Source organism: Gopherus flavomarginatus, chromosome 7 (assembly GCF_025201925.1).
Source record: "Gopherus flavomarginatus isolate rGopFla2 chromosome 7, rGopFla2.mat.asm, whole genome shotgun sequence".
Classification (NCBI taxonomy): Eukaryota; Metazoa; Chordata; order Testudines; family Testudinidae; genus Gopherus; species Gopherus flavomarginatus.
In genome coordinates, this window is record NC_066623.1 from 103637112 (window position 1) to 103652111 (window position 15000).

The 15000-nt window shown below is 42.1% G+C and overlaps 1 protein-coding gene across 3 annotated transcripts in view; it reads left to right on the plus strand.

Annotated features, from left to right (window-relative positions):
- Positions 1-15000, plus strand: part of USP24 (ubiquitin specific peptidase 24) — a 119076-nt gene that overhangs the window by 83557 nt on the left and 20519 nt on the right. For all 3 annotated transcript variants that reach the window (XM_050961937.1, XM_050961935.1, XM_050961936.1), the window contains exons 45-55: positions 3143-3225; positions 4130-4271; positions 4921-5040; positions 5454-5674; positions 6444-6568; positions 7000-7141; positions 7482-7632; positions 8780-8875; positions 9635-9738; positions 11497-11610; positions 13466-13562. In XM_050961937.1, coding sequence (XP_050817894.1) covers positions 3143-3225; positions 4130-4271; positions 4921-5040; positions 5454-5674; positions 6444-6568; positions 7000-7141; positions 7482-7632; positions 8780-8875; positions 9635-9738; positions 11497-11610; positions 13466-13562 — 1395 coding nt within the window. The remainder of the gene's footprint in view (positions 1-3142; positions 3226-4129; positions 4272-4920; positions 5041-5453; positions 5675-6443; positions 6569-6999; positions 7142-7481; positions 7633-8779; positions 8876-9634; positions 9739-11496; positions 11611-13465; positions 13563-15000) is intronic.

A 15000-nucleotide genomic window follows, 5' to 3' on the forward strand; every position in this document is an offset into this window, starting at 1 on the left:
CTGGCAAAAATCGTTTTGGTTACGTATGTTTGATAAGTAAATATAATTCCTGCCACCCTAGGTCCTTCACATGATGCCTCTGATCCCCACCACTTGAATCCTTGGTAATGGAACTTTAGGTCAAGGCCTCACATGATTCATAGCCCAAAATATGGCATTTATTCTAAATCCATCATATAACAATTATGTTGATTAATATTTTGAAGGGGAGATTGTTCCCAAGCTACTCTCCAGAATGTAATCATTTGTGGGGAAAGAAATGTAAAAAAAAAGTCATTCCTGGTGAGCTTTTAGAAGGCAGAAAATTAATCTGGTGTATTGATGTAACACAGATGCATTTTTATTTAAATTATACAGATGGCTCAGTGAGACCAGTTAAATCATGCCTGTCTTTTGGACTCAGTGGTATGAGGGGGATGTGCATTGTTTGAGACTAGGATTAAATCTTTGTTTCCATTGATTCTGGTTAGTGATAAAGTTGGGGGCCTGGTTTAGGTGTGTTTGGGTGACATTAACTCTTCGTTTATCGGCATTCTAATGTTGAGAGCCGAGACCTCCAATATTTCAGTGTATGTTCCTCTAAAGTTATTGACAGATATTTATTTGTCTTTCACTTTATTAAGATGGGAGTGTTTGGCTTGTGAATTTTCTTTTGGCTAAGAATTCCTCAGTGAGATCAGTTCCCATGGCGCTTGCAAGTTGCCCAGAAATGAACCACATCTCCCCATGCACGTTGTTTCACCCTCCCACACCCAAAAAAGGCCCCTTCTCTTTCACACTCCAAGTGTGGATTCATGCCTCCCACTAATGAAAAGAGACCTACTTTGAGGGAAGTTTTTAGTCTACTCAGTGGCCCACCTTATCATTTTACAGTAGCCAGAAAGTACCAGGCCTCCATAAACCAACTCTTCTTGTCTGGATTTGGGGAGCTATATCTGCATTGGAGCCGTAATATATTCAGGAACTACTTTAATTCCATCCACAAACATACCACCTCCCCGTGCCCCCACCCAATAAATACCACAACTAATCAAACACATCATCATCCAGATAAACAAATAAAACACACCTGGAATTTCTAGGCCATTGCAGTTCTTCGAGTGACTTTCTCATTTCTATTCCATTGTAGGTGTGTGTGCTCGCCCCATGCACTGTTTTTTTTTTCCCCTCAGTGGTATATCTGTAGGGGACCAGCTCTAGTGCCCTCTCGAGTGGCGCACATATGTGCCTGTATAAGGGGTGCTGCTGGCCCCCGCCCTCCTTCAGGTCCTTCTTACCACCAGTGTCGGTGCTGGAGCACTGCCCTTGCTCTAGCAAGTAGTTTCTCTTTCAGTGGTTCTTTTAATTTGTGTTGTGTAAATAGTTGTGTAGTTATCAGTTCCTAATAGTGCTAGTGTACTTAGTTATTCATAGTCCTCCAAAGGACTTAGTCCAGGGATGGGACATGCCCACCCTCGGGCTTCAAGCCTACAAGAAGCCCATGCCAATCAGCAATCCGCATTTTAATTGTTTGAAGTGTCTGAGTCCCACATTTGTGAAAAGTGCTGTATCTGCAAGGGATTCAAGCCCTAGACCAGAAAGGAGAGACACATCAGGCTCCATATGCTCCTCGTGGAGTCTGCTCTTGTACTGGCCTCGGAGCCGGCACATTCAGACTCAGTGCCGAATACTTCGGCATCGACAAGTGCACCCTCGGCGCCAGCTGTCTCCCGATGACTGTCCTTGCACCGGTACCAGCCAAAAGGCACAAGAAGCACTCCGGGAGGGGGCGTTCCCAGGGTCCTGCAAGAATAAGGGAAATGACAACCCTGGACCTAGTCGTGCCACCTTGCTGCCACCAGAGTGCAGTCACGCAGTAGCCTTGCCTATTGGGCCTAGTCCGCCCTGCAATCTGCCTCCAGGGAGTGGTAGAGGTACATGGCACCTCACGGTGCCATCCGCCTCAGAAGCCTTTCAAGCGGCAAAAGACATCTTTCTCATCCTGGTGCTGCCTACTCCTCAGGAAGAGAGGCCTAAGAATCCCTCCCTCCCCACCTGTTTCTAGGGGAAAACCCTCAATGGCACCCCCTACAGAAGTCACCCCCATGGCACAGTACCCCGGCCCACTCGCCAGGACTACCTACGTGTCCCGAACCACAGAGCCACAGCCACTACTCGGCAGGTTCCTGGCAGTGGCTGAGCATTACACCATTACCCAGCAGGCCAGAGATGATGCTGGATTTGGCAGAGTGGTGTTGTAATTGACCTATGCATGAAAGCCTGTCCACCTCCAGAAGTACTGCTTGGGAGTCACCTACAATGGAATGGACTTGAGCAAACACTCGAAGACAAAACGGCTACTAACTTTTCATAACTGATGTTCTTCAGGATGTGTTGCTCATGTCCGTTCCATAACCCACCCTCCTTCCCCTCTGTCAGAGTTCTGGCAAGAAGGAATTGAGAGAGGCAGGGGGCCAGCAGTGCGCCTCATACTGGCGCATACGCATGCTACTGCAGAGGTCAACAGAGCCGATCCCCTACAGATACCAGTGAGGAAAAAACTTCTGGCACTGGTACATATAGCGAGTGCACACCCTACAATGGAATGAACGTGAGCAACCCATCTCGAACAACAGTTAAAAAACTGTTATTAATCTTTCATGTGAGATCAACCTTTTAAACTTCAAAACCTCACTTCCCAAATGCCTGTTCCTATTTGCCTTAAACTTTTGTGAAAAAATTCTAATGTGGCATCAAATTACACATGCTGCATTTTAGGAGGATTGATTTAGCACTGGCAAAGTAAGATGGGGAGGGGGAGTGATGAAATGGGGATTAAAATAGAAGACTATATCTAATCTTAATTTTAGACAGACTTGCTTTTTAAATATTTGAGGAAATGCATCTTGGTGATATAGCTTATATGAAACACTAAAAATCAAGGAGGAAGTGTATGTATGAAGTACTCTGTACACAGTGTGAGTAAGTTAACATTGCGATGAATTAAATTCTGCAGTTTCTGCTTTTGTACTTTGTGACCTTAACATTGCATTAGCACAGGGTTTTTTTATGTAATAAGTAAAAACGGGACTAAATTCCTGATACTGCTCTTTGTACGTAACAAAAATATCCAACTGATACTTTAACTTTCTATCTTCAACAGAAAATAGGACGAGACCAAATATTTAAGAATACTTTTCAGGGTATCTACTCAGATCAGAAGATCTGTAAGGACTGTCCTCATAGGTAAGTAACTAGGCAGTGTGAGACGTCCCTACATAATGGAGTTTACTTCTGCTTCTTAAAGTAACAGATGTGGGAGGAGAAATAAACTTTCAACTCTATTGTAATCTTAGTATTGCAAATCCCTTTAATATTCATTGACCGTTTGCCCTGTGCAACATAATTTCCTATGCCTGTGTCCTACTGGCTCAGAATTCAGGACCACTTTTCCTTCTTGTTTAAAATTGCTCATATATTAATGTTACATGAGCAAATTTGGAACCATGTCACCTAGTTGTACAGTACCATGTGATGTCTCCAGTTTTAAAAAGTAGAGCAAAATGGTACTTTGTAAACAGCTGGTAACTAAAATGCTTCCAGCACCTTATCTAGTATAGGAAATATCTAGCATTCTCAAGCTAAAATTCTAAGGCTCATAATTCCTTATATCGGTCATCACATTTTTCTAATTAGTGGCTCCAAAATAGAAGCTGAAAATGAGAGCAGGAACCCTGTAACCAATTGATGGCCACTTAGATCAAACAGAAAATAATTCTAAATCATGGTTCTCTCCTAAAGTCAAGTAGGTGTAAGAAAATAATCCTAATCAGCAGCTGAAATCTCAACAAAAGTGAAGAAAGCTCTGCCCAGAAATTGTAACTACTTTCAGAGCTGATCCTCTGTATATGAGTTATACTTTCCAGAAGTGGCTATTTATCTTTATGAAAACTGATAAGCAGATTATTACTTGTCTGTGATCACTTAGCAAGCCAGTAACAGAGCTGGGAATAAAGCACACATTTCTTGATTTCCAGCCTTTGCCCTAACAATTTGAAGATTCTTCCTAGGAGGACATACCTAAACTAGATGTGTTTTGCTTCGTTCTCTAATATTTTAATGGTTTTTTTTTTCCCCCTCTTGAATCTAGGTATGAACGCGAAGAAGCCTTCATGGCGCTCAATCTAGGAGTCACTTCATGTCAAAGTCTGGAAATTTCATTGGATCAATTTGTTAGAGGAGAAGTTCTGGAGGGAAGTAATGCATACTACTGTGAGAAATGCAAAGAAAAGGTATTTTACTTTTGTGAGGAGAGATTAAAATACACACTATGACTTAGGCTATGTGTACACTGTGCCGCTAAAATCTTGTAGCTGTAAGGTGCGCACTTTGTAAGGTGCACTGTAAGGTGCGCACTTGTAGCTGCTCTTTGTCACTGTCCACACTGGCGCTTTTTGTCATTACAACTTTTGTCAGTCAGGGTGTGTTTCTTCCACACCCCTGACCAACAAAAGTTTTACCGACATAAGTGAAGTGTCGACGTAGCCCTTAGTATTTCCTTGTTTTCTACATGGATGTAGGAAGAAAGATTTCATATGGCATATGAGACAGCAATGTCTTTCATTCATGATCACAAATTAAATTCAAATCTAGAGCCCTAACCAAACATCAAGTTCCATCCCCTATGACTTGTGTTTTGTATATCATGAACGCTCAGATGAGCGACTGGATAGTATAAGATGTTTTAGCTAAAGGTATAAATAACCCAATCTGTGTGGGTTCTGTACACATTGCTCATTGCTTGTGTGTGTGTTTCTAACTTTCATCTGGCACAGTGTGTACAATTTTGGGACATTATTCTTTAAAAATCATTTAGACTAGACAGGAATCGTACAATGTTTTTTAATGAGTATCTAGACAGGTGACTTTCTTCTCTCTAAGAGAACTACAGTGAAGCGCACGTGCATTAAAGCTCTGCCCAGTGTTTTGGTGATCCACCTGATGAGATTTGGATTTGATTGGGAGAGTGGCCGCTCCATTAAATATGATGAACAGATAAGGGTAAGAGAACTGCTTGATATTCTTCCCCGCCCCCGGGGCTCCTCTTGAATTCCCATTTTTCCCTTCATCCTCTTCCTGAAAAAAGCATTTTTTCAGAGACCATTGTACTTCTCTGCAGTGATAATGTTTGCATGTAGCTCCCTGTGGAGCCTTTCAAGGGCTGAGTCTGTTGTTTCCACTTTACTCCCAAGTCCTTGATGGCCTGGAAAGCAAGAGCAAAAACCTGCCTCTTAAAGAAATGCTGGCTACCTTATACATTGTGCGAATAAAAGGCAAAAGCACAGCACTTTCATTTGATATTTCCAGTGTATAAGGCATTTGAGTAAGTCTTTTTGTGTTTTTATACAACTACAGCAAGCTGGTACATACCAGATGGTGTCTTAGTTTAATCCAAGATGTTTGCTTTTGAACAGTTTCCCTGGATGTTGAACATGGAACCCTACACAGTTTCAGGAATGGCTCGACAAGATTCCTCTTCAGAAGTTGGTGACAATGGAAGAAATACAGATCAAGGAGGTGGAGGATCCCCACGAAAAAAAGTTGCCCCTACAGAAAACTACGAGCTTGTTGGTGTGATTGTGCACAGTGGCCAAGCCCATGCAGGGCACTATTATTCCTTTATAAAGGACAGGAGGTAACCAATGACAATGATCACACGTTAGTGGGTTAGGACCAAAGCATCTGGGTCTGAAGATGACTTGTTTTAAAAGGAACATCCCAGGTTCCTTGTTAAACGTAGTGAGTCCTTTAAAGCTACCAACAAAGACGTGAGCTACTGAAAAAAACGTAAGCGCTTCTGGAAAAAGTTGAAAATTTTAGTGTGAACTAAAGTCCAATCCTGTAAGCTACCCCAGTTGATGTCATTGGGTGTGTCTACACTGCATCTGGGCGCAAGCTGCCCAGCCAGGGTAGACAGACTTATGCTAGTGAGCTAAAAATAGTTGTGTAGACATTGCTTTGACATTACAGCTGGGCTCTCAAGCCTGGGTGGGGAGGGGCAGGGGGCTTGAGAACCTGATCTCCAGCCCAGGTGGCAACATCTGTACAGCTATTTTTAGTATGCTACGGTGAGTCCTGCTATCAGAAGTCTGTATAACCAAGGCTCTGGAAGGCTCTTTCCAAGATGCAGTGTAGACATACCCATTAGGGTTCCACGTAGGCTTGCAAGATTGGGGCTTTCAATGATATCTGAACATTAGACATCATGTTTCATGCTTTTGAATTTTAAATCACACCTTTTCATTTTTTTTGTAACTTTAAGAATAGTTTTAAAGCCCTTCTTGTTCACCATCAAAGCAGACCCAATCTCAGGAATTTCATTGCTAGAGAATTGTTTTTTTTAATTTAAGGTACTCAAACCTATCTTGTAACTTCTTTCAACTTTCTGTTGTGTTTGACCATAGGGGATGTGGAAAAGGAAAATGGTATAAATTCAATGACACCGTTGTTGAAGAATTTGAGTTAACTGATGAAACCTTGGAATATGAATGTTTTGGTGGAGAGTATAGACCAAAAGTATATGATCAGTGTAAGTAATAAGTACAGGCTTAATTAGTATGGCCTTGTTTCATACTAATTCACTGTAGAGTTAGAATTAAGTAAATTTTATCCAAACATGCTAGGATTAACACTTTGACTCGGAATGACTAGAATTAGAATGTCTTCAGTTACATTTGACTAGGAAACCTTCCTAAGCAACTTTTCATAAAGCTTTCCACATTGACGAATGCTTTCACTGCTTATAGAGAGAGGATTGAATAATACTTATTGAACCAAATTCCCTGTTGCCCCACGGCTTGTGCTCGCTTGCCTCAGAATAGGCTGGGATTAAAATGGTTAAAATTACTTTATATAGCTTACCTTTTGCATTAATTGTCTATTGAGTTATGTTTCCCCTGTAGGGATTTTAAGGCTAATTATACCTACAAAGACTGACTTGAACCTCATTTTTCCTTAAAGCTAACCCTTATCCCGACGTGCGTCGGCGGTACTGGAATGCCTACATGCTGTTTTACCAGAGAGTCTCGGATCAGAACTCTCCAGTCTTACCAAAGAAAAGTCGAGTCAGCGTTGTACGGCAAGAAGCTGAGGATCTCTCGCTGTAAGTTTGTCCTCCTATCTGAAGCATTTCTGATTCCATGATATCTAGATACCATGGACAAAACTAAGAATAGGATAATTCCTGTCCCCCAAAGGAGCATGCTGTCTGCCCTGTTTTTTAAAGGCTGAGTACTTTTTTTATTGCTTCCGTGAGTAACTTTCATGCTCCCACTACTGTTGTAGTGAGAGGTCTGACACTGACTCAACAGCCTCCAAAAATATATTGAGATAAGGATCAAAACACTTTATTAAGATGACATTTTCCTGTTGGTATCTTGAAAATTGCCTTGCAAGATTATCTCAGGATTCAATTATCAGCATTAAACTTGTCTGTCTCTTAGATCTGCTCCATCTTCTCCAGAAATTTCACCCCAGTCATCACCTCGGCCACACAGACCCAACAGTGACCGTCTCTCCATATTGACTAAGCTGGTCAGAAAAGGAGAGAAGAAGGGACTCTTTGTAGAGAAAATGCCTGTACGAATATATCAGGTATAGAACTCCAAAAATAGGGACTGAATGCTGCTCCTGTCAATTAATTTATGAGGCATAGCAGGTGAAATACATTATTTTGAAGCTGACAATGTCAAAATAGATTTGTTGAAAACAAAACTAGATTAAAGGTGGGAAATGTTTCAGGACTGTTCGACTCGTTCCTGTAGCCATCAGTCCAATACTAATAACTAATTGTACAGCATGGTACTTTTACACCATATAATTCAAAAACGTTGATTGACAGACTCCCTGCCTTGAAGAATTTTTAGTTTAAAACAATCTAAATGAACATTAAAATCCAGGTGTATAAGGGAGAGAGAAGAGATGATTGATGAGAGCCGAAAGGATGGAGTCCTTGAAGTGAGTGTGAAGAAGAACAGAGAAGATATATGGCAGATAAACAGGAATTCTATCTAGCTGTCCTTATTTTTGGAGCAAAGTGTGAGAACAGTAAGGTGAGGAGAATGGGAGAAACCAAAACAAAGAGAAGGAGACAAGCTCAGACATACAAATGTTACCTCTGCCTATGAGGGCTTTGAAGTTGGCCTGGTAAGATAGGAAGCCAATGGAGGGAGAATTGGTGACAGTTTAAGCAGTGGAGTACAGGAGGATTTACAGAGCAGTATGGTGTATAAAACATGTAGTCACAGAAAACAGAATTTGTTTTAAACTTTTTGTGAAGCTTCTAGTGAAACTTGCTTGGGGGAAACTGCATTCATGACTCTGTTATCTTGAGTCTTTGTTGCACCTGCTAATTTTATGTTCCAGTAACTTTTGTATAGCACCTTAGTGATCCTAAGCTTCCATTTTCTTGGCACGTAGTCTTGTAACATTCCTAAATACAAACAAAACCACAAGCTGTCTTTTGCTGGGCAAGTGGGTAAATTATTCTCACTCTGCCAGTGTGATTCTTACCATGTTTTGGGAGAAAATAATTGCCTTTATGGAAATCTCTCAGTACTAACTTCCCCAAAGCAATACGGTGAGCTCGAAGCACAAATAAGTTAGTTGCAGGACCATGTGCCAAACACTCCGATCCCACCCGAGTAGGTAGGATTGGAATGTTAATGTGAGCACTATAACCTGGGAAAATGTAATGGTTTCTTGCTGTTCATTACTAACAATAACCACTTCTCCTTTACAGATGGTGAGAGATGAAAATCTGAAATTTATGAAGAATAGAGATGTGTACAGTAGTGACTATTTCAGTTTTGTTCTGTCGTTAGCTTCTCTGAATGCTGTAAGTAGCAGGATTTTAATCCTTGGGTGCTATAATTTTGGACAGGAGGGCATACGTACGGCTGTTTGGGCCCCAGTCAGAAGAGAAGCAGCTGGGTAGATTAATGGAATTCTTGTTTAAATTATTCAATATCTCCGATTACGTTTCCTAGTGACAGCATCTAGTTAAAAGCTGATGCTATTTTCCTGTTCCTGATCATGGAAACAGTTGTCATCAGACTGCAGTAAAATGTACAAAAGTATGATTTAAATTTCTGTAATTAAAAACTTGTGTGACAGGGATGCAAGTTGCTGTGCTCTGGCTGGTTAGCATTCCCTTTCTATAGGAAGAGTGGATCACAAGTGATGATAATCACCTTCGTATCATTCTTTTTCCAGTTCTTGAAGCTTTCTGTAAAACAATGCTTCCAACTTTAAAGGGACATTTATAAGCCTGGCAGCTCTGATAGATGCACTCCAGAGTCCTGGAGTTCATACAGTCCTGTCTACTCACAATAACGGAACAGTAAACAAACCAGCATCCTGAGTTGGCTGGGTTTTTCAGCAAGCTAGTTCATATTTTAGCAAAGGTATAGCCCTGATTTTAGACTGGTCTTGTATTCTGAGCTGGAGAGTCTTCATTTCAGTGTAGGTAAAACTTGGGGCCGGCCAATGTGCCTCCAAATGAAGCAAAACTTTAAAAAACAAATATTTTGCTATGTTTACTGATTCTTTACAAATATGAACTGCTGGACTGGAGTGAATGTGTTATTTCTTTCAGACTAAGCTAAAACACCCCTATTACCCATGTATGGCAAAGGTGAGCCTACAGCTAGCAGTCCAGTTCCTCTTCCAAACCTATCTACGAACCAAGAAAAAACTCAGGTAAGGACTCATTTTAGTGCTCTATGGACACACACCCAATGAGAGATTTGCTGGCTTGTAAATCCTGTATCTTTTTGAAACATACATTTAAACCTCTTGACTCCACAAATCCTGTTGATATTCACCAGCACAGCAATACTCTCCAGCTGTGGAATTCCAAATACAAACGGAATTTGCCCAACACAAAAAAATCCAGGGAGGGAAACTTGACAACTTATTTCTACTGCAGTTGCCCATTTCTGTGGGTGTCACCTATAACATCTTTGTGGGGGCAGAAAGGATTTAAATACAAGTGAAATGGTCAGAGCTTTAATTAGCGTGTATTCTGAATTGAGAAATAAGAACTCTGAATCCTGGTATTTTATGAGCACAAGTAAATTTTTAGTTTTAAATAAATACTTACTTTTTCCTGAGTATTGCAGAGTTTATGAATAATGTTAAAACCCACTTTTTGGATCTCAGTGCAGGAATGGCCAGTCTGGATTTGAGACAGTAAAATGTGATGGATGATCTTTTTCCTAAATGTCTCACTATTTTGCTCTGTGCTATCCAACATGTTTTCAATTCAAATCAAGACATGGGCCCTTTATACACTGTAGACAGGTGAAACAAAGAGAGAGGTTTTGAGTTACTGTATCTTGTTAAATTCTTAAGATATTTTTCAGTGGTGGAAGCAGTAGCTCCCTAGAAAAAGGAGTCAAACCACTGCCCTTTGACTGACCAGTTGGGTCCTGCTGCCCTGAAAGCTGCACAGCAGAACGATAACTACCTCTAGAACAGGGGTGGGCAAACTACAGCCCGCAGGCTGGATCCGGCCTGTCAGGGCTTTGGATCTGGCCTGCAGGATTGCCAGCCCCGTGGCGCCGTGGGCCCTGTGCCACTCCTGGAAGCGGCCGAGCACCATGTCCCTGCGGCCCGTGAGGGGAGGGGAGCCAATGGGAGCATCAGGGGAGGTACCACATCCCTGTGGCTCCTGGGGGAGGGCAGCCAGAGGGCTCTGCGTGCTGCCCTCACCTGTGGGTACCTCTCCTGAAGCTCCCATTGCCCACGGGGAACCTATGGGAGCTTCAGGGAAGGTACCCACAGGTGAGGGCAGCACGCAGAGCCCTCTGCCCCCCTCCTCCAGGGGCCACAGGGACATGGTGCCGGCCGCTTCCAGGAGCGGCACAGGGCCATGGCAGACAGGGAGCCTGCCCTGACCTCGGTGCGCACCGCTGCCATCCCAGAGCCACTCCAGGTGAGCAGCACTGGGCCAGAGCCTGCACCCTGAACCCCTCCTCCGCCCCAACCCCCTGCCTTGAGCCCCCTGCCACACCCTGTCTGCACCCCAACCCCCGACCTGAGCCCCTGCTGTGCCCTACACTCCTCCTTCACCCCAACTCCCTGCCCTGAGCTCCCTCCTACTCCTCCTTGCACCCCTGCCATGAGCCCCATCCCTCACTCTGCACCCCCTCTGCAACCCAACCCCCTTCCCTGAGCCCCCTCGTACACCGTGCACACCTTCTCTGCCACAACCCCTTGCCCTGAGCCCCTTCCTGCACACCGCACCCCCTCACACCCCGTACTCCCTCCCACACCCCAACCCCCTGCCCCAGCCTACAGTCATGGCCCTGCATGCAGTATCCCCACCCAGATGTGTCCCTTGGGCCAAAATGTTTGCCCACCCGTGCTCTAAAAACACCAGATATTGATTATCAGACAAAGTCAGATATGAAATTCTGCTGTTTTACTGATCCTGCTGTCTCTGCTTTATAAAAGGACTGATACAGAAGAATGGATTGCCACCATTGATGCATTGCTTTCTAAAAGTTTTGATGCCTGTCAGTGGCTAGTTGAATATTTGGTTGGATCAGAGGGACGAGAGCTTGTAAAGTAAGTACCAGTATCCTCTCTCAAGTCAATATAAGTAACATTTCTTAAAGGTGTGGTTTGGCACATACTAATAAAAGTAGAAGAGCTGTTCAGTATATTCTGTATCCCTTAATCATATGTTTTGAAATAGTATTTGTCATTATCTAATTGCTTAATTTTTCATGAAGAAGCCAATAAATATAATAAACTAGTGATAACCACGTAAATGGAGAAACAAATGTCTAATCTAGTTTTAGTGATTGCTTTGAGATACAAGAATTTGTGGAGCTCTTGCCTTGTTTGTGCTACAAGAGGAAGGGAACAGAAAACACGATTAAATGTGTTTAACAAGATCGTTGCAGGAATTCTCAATTTTGTTTCTCTTACAAAGATATAAAAGCTAAAGCATATTCTTTGAATAAGTTCATCCACCCACTGACTCCTCTGCAGTGAAGTCCCTAGATGAGCAATTTCATAGTTCAAGTTGCTCAGAAGGATGTTATCAAACAGGTTTTATTGTACTTAATAGAAAGGGGAGGTAATTTGTGTTCAAGAAACAAAGTCCACTAAAATGTGCTAGTCAGGCCTTATTTCAGAATGCCTTTCATTGAGAATTCTCAAGTTATTTGTCGGTCCTCAGCTTTTTATGAAGTGGTTGTTTACAAAAGCTCTTCAGCCTAGTTTATTTCTATCTTAGAGGCATTTACATTAAATCCTCCTTGCAGATTGTTGTGTTTATCTTGCACTATTCCAAGGTTTCAGTGGGGATGTCCACAGCAACTCTTTTAAGCATAATAAATCCAGGCCGTTGCTGTTGCTATTACAGTTTAAATGAGTGGAGAGCTCACAACTAAATACTGGCTTGTTTTGGGATTACAAGAAAATTTTGTTTTGCATCCAAGGCTCTTTTTACTTTTTAGCACATATTCCAATGTATTAGAAAGCCTCATGATCTAAGTTTAAGCATTTTCTTAATTGTATTAAATATTTAGATGATAAATCATTATTTTGAGGGAATAGCTCTTCAGCTGTCATACTGTATTCCCATAAATCACCTGATCGTTGTAGTATATTTCTAGCGAACTAGCAATAAAAATCACTAATTGAGGCAAGGAAATTCAAGGTTGACATTCCTTCCATAACTTTAGTTGTGAGAGAACCCCTAACTTTGAATGGCTTTTTGTTTTTCTGCATCAAACTCACTAGTGTTTAAACAAAGTTCTCTCTGAATTACCTATATGCTTCAGGGTATTTTGGATTTCATATCAGGAAGTCGGTTTGCTAGTTCTTGATCAGAAAAGGAAATATCTAGTGTTTCAGCATTTCCAAGGCACCTATCATGTAATCTAAGATGGAAAATGTTGGAGAGGAGGTGATGGTGGTAGTATGCTGTTATGAAATTGCTTCTTGGATTTTTTTTTTATTACTGGAGAAGATTGCATGGTAATCATGCCATGTATAAGATCATATATTGGTGAAGACCACTGGGTGGGGAAAGTGTGCCAGCTCTCAGAAGTTGAGGCAAGATCCCATTTAATCACTTTTGAGTGGCCTGGAACATATGCTAGGAATCTGCTATGCAACCGTACTGTATACTGCGTATAAAAGCGCTGATTGAAAAACGTTGATGCTATATGTATAGATGTCTCTTATGAATTGTACTATAACTTCAGTTAGGTCTTTTAAAGTGATCAAATGCAGGTTCACTGCTCTAAAAAACTAAAACATTGGCAGTTGTAGTAGGAGCAAACATGAATGCAAGCCTCAGCTTTTGTCCTTTTACATGCCAAATGCCAAACTTCAGCATGAAGTAGTAGCATAGACAAACCGAAGGTTTGATCCCAAGCTCCCTTCAGCTTCATTGTGTATTTTCCAGGACTTTCCTGCTGGAGTGCAGTGTAAGAGAGGTGCGAATTGCTGTTGCCACCATTCTTGAAAAAACTCTAGACGGTGCCTTGCTTTATCAGGATAAGGTCAGTGATATTTAATTCTGAATTAGTGTATTGATTTTTGTAATGTTATAGCTGGCACTGTATTGCCAGAAAATACCATGCACCTCTATTAATGACCGAAGTAGAAGGTTTTAATAACCTCTCTCTCCATAGTTCTTCAGCTCTTGAATCTCTTCATGTGCATTTCCTCTAGCCACGATAATGCAGTGTACCCCAGTCTTGGAGTCCCACATTGCATATTTTGAATGTCTGGTACACATCACGGGATCTCAGCCCTCTGTCTATACGTAAATAGCAGTTAAGTTTGCTGGGGAATGACATGCACCTTAATTTTAAGGTAACAGAGGATGGAAAAGTCTCCAGGAGCAAATTAGGACCTGTACATGGCTTTCATCAATTTGAGAAAGGTCTTTGACTCTGTCAATCATGAAGTCCTATGGAAGGTGCTGGCCAAATTTGGCTGCCAAAATTTATTATTTATTAAGTTTCTAAGGCTTCTCCATGATCAGATGACTGCTACGGTTCTCTGTAATGGCCTTGAGATGGAACCTTTTTGTCATAAGAACTGGGGTTAAGCAAGGATGCGTTATTGCCCCAACCCTGTTTTCCATCTATTTAGCAGTCATTTTGGTCCTTGTTAAAGATCACCTCCCCAGTGGAGTTGACATTCAATATAGAATGAATGGGTGGCTCTTTAATCTTCAGCGTCTCCACTCAAAGTCTAAAGTCTTCAGGGCATCCATTACTAATCTTCAGTATGCTGATGATTGTGTCATTCTCGCAGACATTGAGAATGACCCTCAGTCCGTACTGGATTTTCTTGCACAAGCTTATCGAAGCCTAGACTCTCATTCAATATTGAGAAGACTAAAGTACTTGATCAACCTGCTTCATGCCTTGTACATGACCCACCACAAATCACCATCGAGGGTCAGACTTTGGAGAGTGAGCACTTTTGCTACCTGGCCAACTTTCTCAAAATGCAAAAATTGAGAGTGAGCTCCACCACAGGATCCAGTGCACAAGTGCTTCCTTTGGGAAATTGCTCCAATGCGTTTTCATGGACCGTGACCTATGGCAGGACACAAAGATCCAGGTCTATAAGACAATTATTGTTCCTACACTCCTCTATGGATGCAAAACCTGGGTGACCTATCGACAGCACCTCAAGAGTTTGGAGGGATACCTCCAATGATGCTGCCAGAAGATCCTTCGCATCAAGTGGCAAGATCACCGCACTGACGCCAGTATCCTTGCTGAAGCCAGTGTCACTAGCATGGAAGCAATGATCCTCATGCCCCAGCTTCGCAGGGCTGGACATTCTGTGCGGATGCCAGACTCTCATCTCCCAAAACAAGTCCTCTACTCTCAGCTCACCCATGGTCAGTGATCCCATGGTGGTCAAAGGAAATGCTATAAAGACACACTGAAAGCATAGCTTAAGAAAACTGATGGGGAC